This window comes from Natator depressus, chromosome 3, assembly GCF_965152275.1.
Source record: "Natator depressus isolate rNatDep1 chromosome 3, rNatDep2.hap1, whole genome shotgun sequence".
Classification (NCBI taxonomy): domain Eukaryota; kingdom Metazoa; phylum Chordata; order Testudines; family Cheloniidae; genus Natator; species Natator depressus.
Genome location: NC_134236.1, coordinates 103,202,819 through 103,218,671, shown reverse-complemented (window position 1 = coordinate 103,218,671; position 15,853 = coordinate 103,202,819). Strand labels below are relative to the sequence as shown.

Sequence of the window (15,853 nt, the reverse complement as noted above, 5' to 3'; positions counted from 1 at the left end):
TCCTGCACAAATCAGAGCAACATTGATGCTGATCTAATTAGCATAGGATGCTACTAGCCCAAAGGAGGTTATCACAGCAGCAGGTGTGTAGGGGTACAAAGGTCATGCTCTCCTTACCCGGGCCATGCCTCCTGTGCTGTGCTAACCAGGGAAACTTCCCTGACCAGCCAGACCGGTTTTAGGGCATCTTTGTATTATGGCAGTGGAACAAAGCTGCCCCATTGCAGCGAAGGATCGGGGTTGCTCACTCGATGTGTGTAGCCTCTTCCTGATTTACCTCCTCAGGCACAATTTGGAGATGGGCAAGACTGAGCTTTATCAGGCTGTCACGTCTGCAGTACTCATAACCTATTCAGGATTTAGCCAGTCAGCCGGTCATGCTGGCAGGAGCACTCTGAGAGGATGATGGTATTGCTGTCATCCTACTTTCAAATTGCCAAGCTGCCAATTGAGATTTTGTAATAGAAAAGTCAAATATTGCCCCGAGTATTGTTAGGCACAGTAGAAACCAGTCGCTGGCCGGAGATCGCATGTAAACATCATTTTTCTTTTAAAATTATTATGAGCATTATGCTATTGTTTTCATTCTGTGCTGACATGAGTCCTGAATGATATTGAAACAGTAATCTCTAGAAGCTTACTGTAGTATAACAGGACACCATCCACTTATGCACCTCAGCTCTCTCTCCGGCTGAGCATGCTGCTTTGTTTCAGCTGAACAGCCCATCTCTGTCGTCCTGAACAGCTTTTCCCTTGCTGATTTATTGACTTTGTAAATGTTTTCCTTATTGCTGTATGATCTGAAATGTAAGTAGTTGTGGTACCAGCGCCTGAGAGAGCAGAGCAAGGTGTTTGTTTCTTCTGGCCAAGTTGACTGACTGGAAATCAATTTCCCGCTACAGTTGTACCAATGACCTGTAGCACTTGTACAGCAACGAGACCGGGACACTGCTGGAGTAAAACTAATTTGTCATAAGCTGTTGATACAGAAAGTTTCTCAGGCTTTTCCAAAAAATTCCAGCCCCTGCCCTGGCACTTTTCCTTTAGGAAAGGGAGGAGGTTTTGGGTAGCAGCCCGTGTCTCCAGTAAATCATGGTTCAGTTTCTCACTGTATGTCTTGTACTTATTTCAATAAAAACGATTGAACCCACAGCCACATATAAATAATTACCAGGAAGCAGATGGCCCTGATACAAGCTGCATCTGACTCTGCATTTGTTTATTTTGCATCTGACTCTGAACCTGGATTTTTAAAACCTTGGACTCTGAAACTTTGAACAGGTGTTCATCAGAAGGTCTCTTGCTTAGATGCTTCCCTAGGGCATTTTATGGGGAATGAAGACAGAGGGTCAGATACACCCTTGCCACTGAAGGAAGGTGCAATTTCCACCCCCTGAACCTGATGGGCAGCTCACCAAGGCAATTGTATCACTTCTACCCTCTTCTAAAGGGATCAGCTTCAAATTCCAACCACAGGTTCACAGGAGCTCCACTGGTGGAGGCTGCCTGGGTAAGGCACTGAATCGGAATTGACTCCCAGTCAGTATATGTCCCCACATTCTTCTGGGTCATTCCTATGCACTTTCAGGGCCTCTCCAGCTGACACCAAGTCCAGCGATTGAGTGGAGGTTGTGTGTGGTTTGCAGCAGCATGGGGCTCCTGCTCTGGGTGGTCTTTCGCTGTTGGGACCCTGTAGCCTCTCTTCGGCCAGCAGTGGCCCAGGCGGTTTCCAGTGCCATCCTCCAAAGGCAGTTCCAATTTCACATTACAGCTCCTGCCTTTTGTCTGTAGAGCATTACTAGCTCCAAAGAGAGTGAATTGAGTAAGTCACCCACTGGGTAGCATTGAAGCATCTCCTGATGCGGGCTAGTGGGCAGTCCAGAGGTTTAGCTATAGCGATTGCACTGAAAGATGAAAGCTTCTGAAACTTGTCTAGTTTTGTGGCCCCAGACCTGTCTCTGTCACACAGCTCGGTAAACGACACCAATGCTTTTTAGCGTTGGCCAAGAAGAAACATACAGAGACAATAAGTGTGCTCCTGCTCTGTGACTTGGAGTAGATGCTACGCAACGTGGAAGGGAACTGTCTCGGGGCTGGCGACTAGTGGAGCTTGTTGGACCAGGGTTACTGTGGAGCTCTCCTCGCAAGCTGCAAAAACAATGGACAAGCCTATTGTTACTGTTCTTATTGGAGTGGTTAACAAAATGGGACGTATCCATGAAAAGCATGAATGGTCTCTGTAATTTACCTTGCTGCTCCTGTTGACATGCCTAGTTTTCAGAGGAATCTGTATGATTACCAGATTTTTTGAAAATATCACAAATTGTTTTCCAGAGAGTTTTCCGTCTCAAAATTAGTGGGTTAAAGGTTGTAGGAATTATATTCCTGTCAGTTTAGTAAACTGCCTAGCTATTATCAGGCATCGTGGTGCCAAGTGACACTTTACATGGAGGTTTCATTTATATCTATGCAGCACTTTATAGCATTGGTTCATAATGACCTGAAATTGTATATTAAACAGGCACATATATTGTTTTAATTATCTCCAGGACATAGCTGGCTTTGTAATGGCTTGTTATAGCTTCATCTGTTCAGAACCACGTACAATTCTCACTGTGCATAGGAAGTTATTTAAATATTCATCTGCATCAGTAGTAATCACTGCTTACATTTTCTTAAAGTGAAATATAATGCTCATGAAAGGTGTCAGATTGTCAGCCCTGGAAAACGAAGACCTTTATTTACCTACGTCGCAGGTACAGCACAGTCTGCAGTCGTGCAAGCTTTCCCCATACCTCCATGTTCATGTACCTCAAGCAGAGGCGACCTCTGCTGGTGATAGGGTAAGTCAGTCTTCATGCCTACTGCAGTCACTAAACTCTCCATAGGGCACTGATATTGTGATAATGCTAGTTGTTCTTTAGAGGTCTGTCTCATAAGACACGGACTGAGACTGCCAGACTGCTATCAGGTGGTATAATGTCTTGTTCACTGCTACCAAATGCGCACATATTCATGCTGGAAATTACAAATAGAATTCAGTTTTATACTAGATGGAAAGTGCTTCTAATGTTATGCAAACCAAAATGTCAGTACAACACTTATTTTTTGTTTGTTTTGGTGTATCTCATAGTGACAGGTTTCAGAGAAGAGCCACAAGAATGCTTAATGACAGGTTTCAGAGTAACAGCCGTGTTAGTCTGTATTCGCAAAAAGAAAAGGAGGACTTGTGGCACCTTAGAGACTAACCAATTTATTTGAGCATAAAGCTTATGCTCAAATAAATTGGTTAGTCTCTAAGGTGCCACAAGTCCTCCTTTTCTTTTTAAGAATGCTTAAGGGATTGGAAAAGATACTTTATGTTGAGAGACTGAAGGGGATCAATATATTTAGCTTAATACAGAGAAGGTTAAAGGGTGACTTGATCACAGTTTATAATGGGCTCTTCTATCTAGTAGAAAATCACTGGCAATTTTTAAATCAAGGCTGGATGTTTTTCTAAAAGATATAATCTAGTTCAACAGGAATTCATTCAGGGAAGTTCCATGGCCTGTGTTATGAAGGAGGTCAGACTAGTCTATTATAGTGGTTCCTTATGGCATTGGAATTTATGAATCTATAAATACTGGGGACTAGTCCTTAAAGCTCCATGGGCCACCACTAGTTTTACTGATGTCGGTGGATTTGTGCCTGCTTATGTTAATAAAGGTTTAATATCTCAACACCAGTCTCCCCAGGCACCCAGTTTCTCATTTGTAACACATTTGCAAGTGGAAGCAAAATTAAAAGTTTTGCTATTGATAATGCTGTAGTTATGGTCTCATATAAAAATAAATCCAACTATACTGTATTACAACTAAGAAATTTCAACGTGCACCTGAAAAAACAGGAATCACAAAACTCCAGCTACGTATAATGAGTCTGCCATTCCCATGATGGATTCTGGTGACAATTTAAATCACAAGAGTAAAGCTCCAATGTCCAGAACCCTAAAATAGAACTATAGCTTTAATGGATGTACTTTGGAATGTATATTAATCAATATATCACTTGGTTATCATTACATTTACCTCCCTGCTGCATGCCTCACATCAACTTCTCTTCTCTTTCTATCCACCTGTCCCATGGTTTTTGTCCTACCTTTACGATTTCACTTTACACTCCCATATTGTGACAGTTCACAAAAGGTACATCATAAACCTTTCATCATTTGCTTGTCTGACATAAGGTTGTTGTTATGCACCTTTCCAATGTACTGTACATTTCTGATTGCACAGCAGTACAGAATGTTCGAAATACCTGTGTATGTATGTGTAGATCTGGGTATGAGCAAGAGATAATATGTAACAAGGTGAAAGTTCTTCCAATACTTGCTAGTGCACTACATTATTTAAGTAATTATACCTCCTTTTTTTCTAATTGCTCGCTTGTCATATTTATTTTTAATTTTAAATACATAATTGTGAAAAATGCTGTAATATTGCTTCCTGGCTGAATTCCAGTTTGGATGATTACATTTTGCCTATCTAAAATACCCCCTGAAGTTTCAATTGGCTATAATAGTCTTCACTTCCTGACTTACACGGTTGGATAGTGTTGCTTTGTTCTATTTAACAACGCATACATTTTACTCGAAGGGTGGTGGCATTTCAGAGATGAATGAAAAGATACATATGTGTATATATTAGTTTCTTAAGTACATTTGAGGATCCTTCAGGGTGAAAGGTATAAAGGAAAATATATATTTTATTACAGATCTGTCATGAAGGAACACTTCTAAAGGAATAGACCTTTAATTTTTTTTGCAACTGTATTTTATCTGGTATTGATGTTACATTTAAATTCAAACACATTTATGTGCATTTAGTGCACATAAATATATGAATGAATATTTGTTTTACATTTTTCAGATTAATCTATTTTTATTTTTAGCAAAAATGGCCATTTGCATTACATTTAGACACCATTACTGTCCCCTGCACCATTTTAAAAAGAAGCAATTTTTTTTTAATGAAAGTGCCTAATTCACTGCTGCATTATGCCAGTATAATGCCAGGGTAGCTCAACTAATGTTTAACAGCTCACAGTTTTCACAGATCATAAGAACAAAGGAGCCATGTGTTAAAAGAAAAGGAGTACTTGTGGCACCTTAGAGACTAACAAATTAATTTGAGCATAAGCTTTTGTGAGCTACAGCCCACTTCATCGGATGCATTCCCCACTGTGTTTTCCACTGAATGCATCTGATGAAGTGAGCTGTAGCTCACGAAAGCTTATGCTCAAATAAATTTGTTCGTCTCTAAGGTGCCACAAGTACTCCTTTTCTTTTTGCGAATACAGACTAACACGGCTGCTACTCTGAAACCTGTCATGTGTTAAAGTAAGCTATCTTCTAATTTAGTTAAACTATGCACTTTAAATAGGATAGTTTGATCTTGATGCCCTTTTTTATTTACCTATCTTTAAAACGACTAGCATACAAGAAGTGCTACAGTGAATATTATTGCATAAGTTATTACCAAGGTCAGATCACAGTGTTCTCTAAAGTAATAAAAATAATGTAGTCAACCAAATGTTGTCACCCTATAAATCTGTCTGCCACCAGGACAAAGTAATTAACATTAAGTTTCTATCTTCTCTGTTTATCTTTTCATTTTTCACATATAAGGACCAGGCTCTCATCTCACGCTGGTATAAATCAGGAATAATTTCACTGAAGTCTTTGGAGATACACAGTGTTGTAAGGGATCTTTTTCCTCACAAATGTTTTGCGGGGTGTTGCACTCTGCCCAGTGGTCAGAGGGATGGCCCAGTTCAAAGCATCTTAATGTAGTGTTCCAGGCAGGGTTCTGAGGAGCGAGCGGGGTGACTATTTTTTAAGGAATCAGTGGGATGCGGAAGCTGTTTCTCCTGACAGGTCCTTTCACTTGCGTGCATGAACCCTGGCACATTGTCAGCCAGTTATTTTGTAAGTAATCCAGTTAGTTCATTATCAGCCTCCAGAACCCCTATCTCTTCCATATCTCTTGGCTGGAGGACAGAAACTTAGACAATGTTTGACCTGGAGGTACAAGAAGGAAAAAATACAAGCTATTGAAGGCATTTTTTTATAACCATGGGTTAACACAAATCTTTATTTTGGCATTAAACTATGACAAATAAAAGCTATATAACTTCTGAACATGGACCTCTGTTATGGTTAGCACATTTTCCAGTGTAAACCTTCCTACCTCTATTAGTGAATAATAACTAGATTCCATGGGATTGAAATGTGCTACTGCAGTGATGCAGAAGGCAAGTGGAAAAGGAAACAGGACAACTGCCTACAGCTGCCAGACTTCAAAGGGCACCTCGAGAGCAGTGATTATTTTTTTCTTTTAAGAAAATGAACTGACAGCAATTTTCTAAGTTGCTCGTGATGCTGCAGAAAGAATCTGATCAAAACACGGGTCAGTCTAAAGCAATTGTCTTATCCCCTCTTGAGGCACTGTGCCCTAAGTTGGCTAGTTTACATCACATAACAAATTTAGAATGACCATATGCCCTAATCAGTTAAGCAGCAGAGGAGAATCAAGTTATGGGGACGCTGTTTCCTTGGAGGAGGTCATTTCCTATCTGTGTCTCATTAGTTTGAGCTATTTATTATCACTTAATCTGTCGGGCACTAAAGAAGGTAAAGTCTTCCTGGAGGGATCTATTTTTGAGGGAGTTTCCTCCGCATCAGACGAGGGCTTACGTAGCTTGGCAAACATCACATACAGCACCACAGAATCACCTCGTGTCTGTGGTGATCCCTAAAGGAATGATGTAACAAACGTGTCAGGCCAGGCCAGCCACGCCTCCACCAAAGTGGGCTGACAAAGCCAACTGTTTGAGGATTATCCATGAGCACTGAAGCAGACTGGATAACTTCTCTAAACTGCCTCTGTGTCTCATGGTTTTTGCTGGTGTCTGAGTGTAAGGACATATGGTGTTGGTCCTAGCGCCGATACTCAGTTTGTGCAGCTTTGAAGCCTCTGAATGACCAAGGACCAGAGTGTCCTCTCTTTTTGGCACCAATGTAAAAACTGAAATATCTCAACTGAATTCAAAGAGAGCAGTATTTGGTCCCAAACACAGAGTGAGGTAAAAATCCCACTGCAACAGACTGCACTGAAACAATTCAATTCCTGATTTAGAAAATGTTGGGCTTGTGGCTGGTCGGTAGATGGCCAAATATCTCCTCTCAGCATCTGTTGTTGTGGCAAAAAAAAAAAAAAAGGGGTGGGGGGTGTATATGAGGGTACATGTGTGTAAATGTGACCCTCCTTGTGTCAATCCAGGGCTTAGTTATGAAAGGTAGTTTTCTCTTAGTCTTTCCCTGCTGCTAGGCAGGTATAACTTAAGAAAAGTTCATTCACGCCCTTAGCTGTCCCTTCCTCCAGAAAAGTAGGAGAGGCTGTTAGAGTCTTTGACATCATAGAATTGCCTGTTCCCTTGATAGCCTGTTGGAGCTAAATGGAGAAGGTATTGGACTTTACTGAGATTTATTTCTAAGTATGGTATTTTCCCTCTTAGTTTCACTGGGCTGTTGTAACTCCTCTTGAAACAAAAACTGTGTGTGATGACAGCAGGATGATGGGATTCAAGGACCCTCTCCGATTTCATAGGGACAGAGAACCACAGCAAAGGTACAGATAAATATTCACAGTGCTTTCAGGTTGTGTGAAACTGGTGACAAGTTTTTTACACACACACACACACACACACACACACACACACACACACACACACACACACACACACACACACACACACAGAGGAAGGGATGAGGAACTCACCTGCATTGAAATAGGAGTCACTCTCCCCACACTAGTGATTGTAGCACTGATAATGAGCAGTGTTTCAGACTACATGTTGGACTGTGGCCCTATGCAGTTAGCTCTGTACCAATACATGGTAGCTTTCATTTGCAGTGGCAGGTTTTGTGAAGTGAAATGCTCTGCGCAAGAGACCCTGTGTGGAACGGACGGAAGGAAAACTGAGTTAATTTACAGTGCAGTGTTTCTTGCAGAAAGAATCTAGGGAACTTTCCCAGAATGAAAAGTATGAAGAGAGCTCATCAAAGGCTCAGTTCTTTAAATGGTAATAGTGGTGGCAAACATGATTCACCACACACGTGTTGATGAGTGTGGTATAAATGCCTATCTAGACAGCCAGAGAGAAAATGTTCCCTATGCCATCTACCCTTTCATCATCCTTTACCTTTAAACTGTGGAGATATTTAAAAATCTAACTCTTTACCCTAAAAAATAAATAATGCATCACTCCAGTGCTCTTTAGGATGACTGTTAGAGACACAAGATTGATTCCAAATCGCAACCACATGCAGTGCTAGTTCTATAAGAAGATAGAAAAAATGAGGCTGGATACATCTGAATGCCTTGTCCCACTGTACAGATTTCCTGGATGATGGTGAGCCCTGTGATGTAAGCTTCTGGCCCTGAGTAGCTTAGCTAAAATAAGCAAATACATTTTATTTATAGCCTGATTAGCGTTCAGCTTTATAGCTACTCCTAATCTAATCAGGTCAGGTATGGTGTATAGTCATTTGCTTTGATACCAAATGATTGCAATGTGAGCCTTTGAACCCAGGCCCTGCTTTCCCAGTTGTGCTTGATGAAAATTAATAGATGTTTAGTTGTATGGGTATGGAGGATGAATTGTAATTACTTTCATCTTGCTGGACAGCACAGAATAAATTATGTCTTTTCCCTACTCTGGAAAAGTGTGCCTCTGATTGCACTGATACAATTAAATCCTTAGGAGTAATGTTATCATTCAGGAGGAACTCCTGGTAAAGGTACAGGTCTAATAGCATCTTCATCCACAAGTCCTCCTTTTCTTTTTGCGGATACAGACTAACACGGCTGCTACTCTGAAACCTTCATTTTGACAGTTATTATTGGGACATGAGGAGCAGCATTTTAGGAAGACAGCATATGTGTTGGTTAAAGCAAGGGACTAAGAGTCTCCACTTCTGGGCCATGTTCCTGGCTTTGTTATGTCATCATGTGCAAGTCACCAAAACTTTTCATGCCTCAGTTTCCCCACTTTAAAATGGAGCTGCTAATCTTCTTTACTTCACAGGAGTGTTGTTAGGGTTAATTAATTAAGGCTTGTAATGTTTTTGATGTCCTCACATGAAGCAATCGCTCTTTGAGGCAAACCCCATGTGAGTCAGAGTTCAATTTGGAGGCATTATGTTACTTCTCGCAACACTAATGGGAGCTACAAGTGTGCATCAGTCCAGGTGAAAGGGAAATCTGACCTTTTTATCTGATGGACAGAGGAGAGTCTAATGACAGTGCTTTCACCTCGCTGATGAAGCACTTGAATACCCTCATTTGGCAATGTGTTTTTCTTTCAGTTAGAGGCACAAATGAGGGCTGAAGCCAGTAAGTTTGGTGCCTATTTCAGACTGGGCAGCAACCCTGGTCCAGTGGGCAATAAGGAGTTCATGTTTATTTCTCAGACAAGCAGGAAGAAAGTGTGTCAGCATTTCTGACAGACAGAGCAAGAGGACCTGCAACTAACCCAGTAAGGGAGCTACCCTGAGGGTCACATGTAAGGCGGATGGACTGTTCGACGTTGCTTGAGCCTGAAATTCTTCATCAAAAGAGCGAAGATGAAACACCACAGCACAGTTCCCATTTTTCAAGTCATACTTTTTAGAAGTCGTCTTCTTACCACAGCTCTGCAAGATTGCGATCATCATTGCTTTGCACAGCTACTGTGAAACAATCACAGCGTTTACAGGCCATTGGCATTCTCTCCCTGCTGTGGCCACTTGCATGGCCAAATACAGGAAAGACAACGGCACATTCCCTGTCTATGTTCACCTGTGCGTGAGAACCAACATGTGGGCTCCTCACGATTTCAGACCAGTCACACTGGAAGGAGAAGAGAGGGCACATTTTCAGTAATTCTGTGAATCAGGATTAGGATAGGGACCCTGGGGCAATATAAACATTTCACAGATCTCACCTTTTAGTCTCCATTCTGAAATATAACGGTTTGCTCTCACTTACACTGAGGTAAATTCCGAGTAGCTTCATAGCGGTCAAGAAGGTCACTCTGTATTTGCTCCAGTGTTACTGAGAGCATAACACGGGGACTCTTTTCTCTAGTTTCCTCATTGGAGAGGTTGGAGGCTAATGGGAAGCTGCCCTGGTCTAAATATAGACTAACCCTGCTGATTACTTTGCAGCTTCTCTGAATTTACCCCAGCGGAAATCAGAGCAAATTTTGGCCCACAACATTGAGTTCATTCTGAAATAGGGAACTTGCTTAAAGAGTTAGGAGTTTGTTGCTCAAATACATACCCTCACAAAGTTTATAGAGCATGGCCTGAGATTTTCGGAATCCATTTGAAACGGACCAACAAAAAGTATTGGCTGACCTGTTTGTCCATTCTGAAGAAAGGTGTTCCCTTGTGACTTCCTAGAGGGCACTGTTAATATCGCATGACTTTAGTACTTTGATCTGGCAGTACAGGGGCTTGGCGCTGACAACAGCTGTCTCTAATCTTCGGTCAGGGCTCCTTCAGACTTTGGTTGCCGAGAACTTCCTGTTTGAAGCTGAAAAGCAAAATAAAAGCAACTGCAAAAAAGTATCTAATGTAATGCAGCCTCCAAGTCGTTGCTAAGCATTGGTGGTTTAATTAGTTGGCAACCAAAGTTGGCACAAACACACTGGTTGCCTCACCTGTCCTTTTGGTTAATCCTGTTGTCTAAACCAGTGAGTTTGCTGTTTCCCCAGAAAGGAGACTGGATGGTCTTGGCACACAGACAAGTGACTAAGGCATGATTCAGAGGTATAGGAGAATTTATCGGGAAGCTAATTATTTCCTTCTGAGGTTGCAGAAGCTCTCTCTGTAGATTGTGGACTCAAACAGCTGCAGAAAACAAGCTCACATCTGAATGTAGAAGTCTTGCACATCTTGAAATAGTGGCCTCATAAAAATAACAGAAGCCAAACAGATGACAGAATTTACTATTCCTAGTTTCACTTCAGCTCTTTTGAATGGATTATTGTTGTGTTCTTACTCCTTTGGATTCCATTCCTCACTCCACTCCCTTCCCTGCAGGAGGCAATTAGGGGCTTGACTCTGATCTCACTTACTAACACTACTGTACATTGGTTGTGGGAGATCAGAATCAGGCTCCAGCTTTTCAGGTGCAGCCTGTGGTGGCGTGGTGCAGCCATAATGATTCTCCAGAGATCAGCTAGCAGCCGGTGTGCTGAAGCATCTCTCCACTCCCTATGCCATTGCCTTTTGTAAAAAAACACAGACACAGCACCATCTACCTCTTTGAGCCTGACCTAATGATCCAGAGCCTGTTCCCTCATGGCCAGACTTGGATACCCTCACTCACCTGGAGGAGTGTCTGACTCTGTGAGTAGTGCCATTAATTACAGCTGTCCTCAGTGGAGAGAGGCTTACCCTTTCTTTTAAAAGAGAGAGGTTTATTTGCTCTCATTTTTCTTCCCAGCACTACTTTTCTACCCTTTTTGTTTCTGTCCCTATGTGGAGAATGTAAACTACCTATAGAAAATTCACCTGAGGATTTCAAGGCAAATGTTAATGAACTAAACCTTACACCACCGATATAGGACAGGGATTTATCAGTATCCCCATAGGTCAGATGGAGGAACTGTGGCACTGGGAGATTAACTGACTTCCCCAAGGTCATGTGATGAGCTTGTGGAGTTGCTGGGAAAAGAACCCAGTGTTCCAGCTCCCACTGTTCCCTGCCCTGACCTCTAATTGGCTCTGGTTCTAAACAAGTCAGGATTTCCCACTCGCCTGACAATTTTCCAGCTTGAGGTATGATGCTGAGGGTTGGGTTCCAGGGATGGAAGGCTACAAGATATTCTTATTGTTGTGAACTAGAGATGTCATCGGCCTGATTTTAGGCTAACGTAGGTCAGTTTAAGCAGCAGTGTTGCATATTATCTTCTGTGTTACTGGGAAGGAATGCAAATGAATTCCCATGGGTTGCTGTGAGTTATCACTTCTGCTTATTATTTTTCCTCGTGTAAACATGAAATTCTGGCTACATGGAGCTCCTGTGATACAAGCAAATTACAGCACATGACATTGGCAGCAATTGGGATGGGGTGGGTTGGGGTGAGGTTTTCCTAGTGCTGCTTCATGTTACAACTATCAAGGAATCATCGGAACAGATCCTTTTTCATTTCATGTCCTGCGCTCCCCTCCTCCTATTTCCCCTATCCATGTTAGAAATGGACATGACAACCCAGGTGAGTCAAAATTTAATTCCGGGAAAAGTATTGCAAAATATATCTAATACCAAATTCATTCCTGGAGGAACTTCACTGACTCCAGTGGAGTTCCACCAGGGATGAATGTGGCCTGTTATAATTGCAGAGAAAGGGAAGGGACTTGCATTTGTGAACCACGGATCTCTGTCAAACCAACTTGACTGGCTTTTCAGCAACAGATGGGCAGATAAGGGAAATGCAGTGGATACAGTTTATCTGGATTTTAGCAAGTCCTTTGACACAGCAACACACAGGAAGCTTATAGAGAGTTTGGATGAATAATGCCTTGATAAAAATACAAAAACCGGTGGATAAAACTTGTTGGAAACAAGATGTGATTACCAATGGTGTTACATCAGAATAGAAGAGGGGCTCCACCGAGATCAGTATTCACTACTGGGATCAGCATTATTCTGCATAGCCCATTAACAAGGTAAAATAATATAATTTGACTATGATAAATTTGAAGTTGCTGTAAGGCAGAAAGAGACACACACAGGCTTAGCCCTGGTCTACACTAGGACTTTAGGTCGAATTTAGCAGCATTAAATCGATGTAAACCTGCACCCGTCCACACGATGAAGCCCTTTATTTCGACTTAAAGGGCTCTTAAAATCGATTTCCTTACTCCACCCCTGACAAGCGGATTAGCGCTTAAATCGGCCTTGCCGGGTCGAATTTGGGGTACTGTGGACACAATTCGACGGTATTGGCCTCCGGGAGCTATCCCAGAGTGCTCCATTTTGACCGCTCTGGACAGCACTCTCAACTCAGATGCACTGGCCAGGTAGACAGGAAAAGAACCGCGAACTTTTGAATCTCATTTCCTGTTTGGCCAGCGTGGCAAGCTGCAGGTGACCATGCAGAGCTCATCAGCAGAAGTGACCATGATGGAGTCTCAGAATCGCAAAAGAGCTCCAGCATGGACCGAACGGGAGGTACGGGATCTGATCGCTGTATGGGGAGAGGAATCCGTGCTATCAGAACTCCGTTCCAGTTTTCGAAATGCCAAAACCTTTGTCAAAATCTCCCAGGGCATGAAGGACAGAGGCCATAACAGGGACCCGAAGCAGTGCTGCGTGAAACTGAAGGAGCTGAGGCAAGCCTACCAGAAAACCAGAGAGGCGAACGGCCGCTCCGGGTCAGAGCCCCAAACATGCCGCTTCTATGATGAGCTGCATGCCATTTTAGGGGGTTCAGCCACCACTACCCCAGCCGTGTTGTTTGACTCCTTCAATGGAGATGGAGGCAATACGGAAGCAGGTTTTGGGGACGAAGAAGATGATGAGGAGGAGGAGGTTGTAGATAGCTCACAGCAAGCAAGCGGAGAAACCGGATTTCCCGACAGCCAGGAACTGTTTCTCACCCTGGACCTGGAGCCAGTACCCCCTGAACCCACCCAAGGCTGCCTCCTGGACCCAGCAGGTGGAGAAGGGACCTCCGGTGAGTGTACCTTTTAAAATACTATACATGGTTTAAAAGCAAGCATGTGAAAGGATTACTCTGCCCTGGCATTCGCGGCTCTCCTGGATATACTCCCAAAGCCTTTGCAAAAGGTTTCTGGGGAGGGCAGACTTATTGCGTCCTTCATGGTAGGACACTATACCACTCCAGGCCAGTAACACGTACTCGGGAATCATTGTACAACAAAGCATTGCAGTGTATGTTTGCTGGCGTTCAAGCAACATCTGTTCATGTGTTATCCTCAGGAGAGTGAGATATAATCCATGGTCACCTGGTTGAAATAGGGTGCTTTTCTTCAGGGGACACTCAGAGGAGCCCATTCCTGCTGGGCTGTTTGCCTGCGGCTGAACAGAAATGTTCCCCGCTGTTAGCCACAGGGAGGGGGGAGGGTTGAGGGGGTAGCCACGCGGTGGGGGGAGGCAAAATGCGACCTTGTAACGAAAGCACATGTGCTATGTATGTAATGTTAACAGCAAGGTTTACCCTGAAAGAGTGTAGCCAGTGTTTTATAAAATGTGTCTTTTTAAATACCGCTGTCCCTTTTCTTTTCTCCACCAGCTGCATGTGTTTCAATGATCACAGGATCTTCTCCTTCCCAGAGGCTAGTGAAGATTAGAAAGAAAAAAAAACGCACTCGAGATGAAATGTTCTCCGAGCTCATGCTGTCCTCCCACACTGACAGAGCACAGACGAATGCGTGGAGGCAAATAATGTCAGACTGCAGGAAAGCACAAAATGACCAGGAGGAGAGGTGGCGGGCTGAAGAGAGTAAGTGGCGGGCTGAAGAGAGGGCTGAAGCTCGAATGTGGCGACAGCGTGATGAGAGGAGGCAGGATTCAATGCTGAGGCTGCTGGAGGACCAAACCAGTATGCTCCAGTGTATGGTTGAGCTGCAGCAAAGGCAGCTGGAGCACAGACTGCCACTACAGCCCCTGTGTAACCAACCGCCCTCCTCCCCAAGTTCCATAGCCTCCACACCCAGACGCCCAAGAACGCGGTGGGGGGGCCACCGGCCAACCAGCCACTCCACCACAGAGGATTGCCCCAAAAAAAGAAGGCTGTCATTCAATAAATTTTAAAGTTGTAAACTTTTAAAGTGCTGTGTGGCATTTTCCTTCCCTCCTCCACCACCCCTCCTGGGCTACCTTGGTAGTCATCCCCCTATTTGTGTGATGAATGAATAAAGAATGCATGAATGTGAAGCAACAATGACTTTATTGCCTCTGCAAGAGGTGATCAAAAGGAGGAGGGGAGGGTGGTTAGCTTACAAGGAAGTAGAGTGAACCAAGGGGCGGGGGGTTTCATCAAGGAGAAACAAACAGAACTTTCACACCGTAGCCTGGCCAGTCATGAAACTGGTTTTCAAAGCCTCTCTGATGCGTACCGCACCCTCCTGTGCTCTTCTAACCGCCCTGGTGTCTGGCTGCGCATAACCAGCAGCCAGGCGATTTGCCTCAACCTCCCACCCCGCCATAAACGTCTCCCCCTTACTCTCACAGATATTGTGGAGCACACAGCAAGCAGTAATAACAGTGGGAATATTGGTTTCGCTGAGGTCTAACCGAGTCAGTAAACTGCGCCAGCGCGCCTTTAAACGTCCAAATGCACATTCTACCACCATTCTGCACTTGCTCAGCCTGTAGTTGAACAGCTCCTGACTGCTGTCCAGGCTGCCTGTATACGGCTTCATGAGCCATGGCATTAAGGGGTAGGCTGGGTCCCCAAGGATACATATAGGCATTTCAACATCACCAACAGTTATTTTCTGGTCTGGGAATAAAGTCCCTTCCTGCAGCTTTTGAAACAGACCAGAGTTCCTGAAGATGCGAGCGTCATGTACCTTTCCCGGCCATCCCACGTTGATGTTGGTGAAACGTCCCTTGTGATCCACCAGAGCTTGCAGCACTATTGAAAAGTACCCCTTGCAGTTTATGTACTCGCCGGCTTGGTGCTCCGGTGCCAAGATAGGGATATGGGTTCCGTCTATGGCCCCACCACAGTTAGGGAATCCCATTGCAGCAAAGCCATCCACTATGACCTGCACATTTCCCAAGGTCACTAC

The 15,853-nt window shown here is 43.6% G+C and overlaps 1 protein-coding gene across 1 annotated transcript in view; it reads left to right on the top strand.

The window, feature by feature from the left end:
- The window catches only part of LOC141984517 (uncharacterized), a 35,476-nt gene extending 20,606 nt beyond the window's left edge, over window positions 1-14,870 (top strand). Inside the window, exons 2-3 of the mRNA XM_074947599.1 lie at window positions 13,362-13,770; window positions 14,350-14,870. Of these exons, the coding sequence (XP_074803700.1) occupies window positions 13,365-13,770; window positions 14,350-14,870 (927 nt within the window). The 5' untranslated portion in view covers window positions 13,362-13,364. The remainder of the gene's footprint in view (window positions 1-13,361; window positions 13,771-14,349) is intronic.
- The last annotated feature ends 983 nt before the right edge of the window (window positions 14,871-15,853 follow it).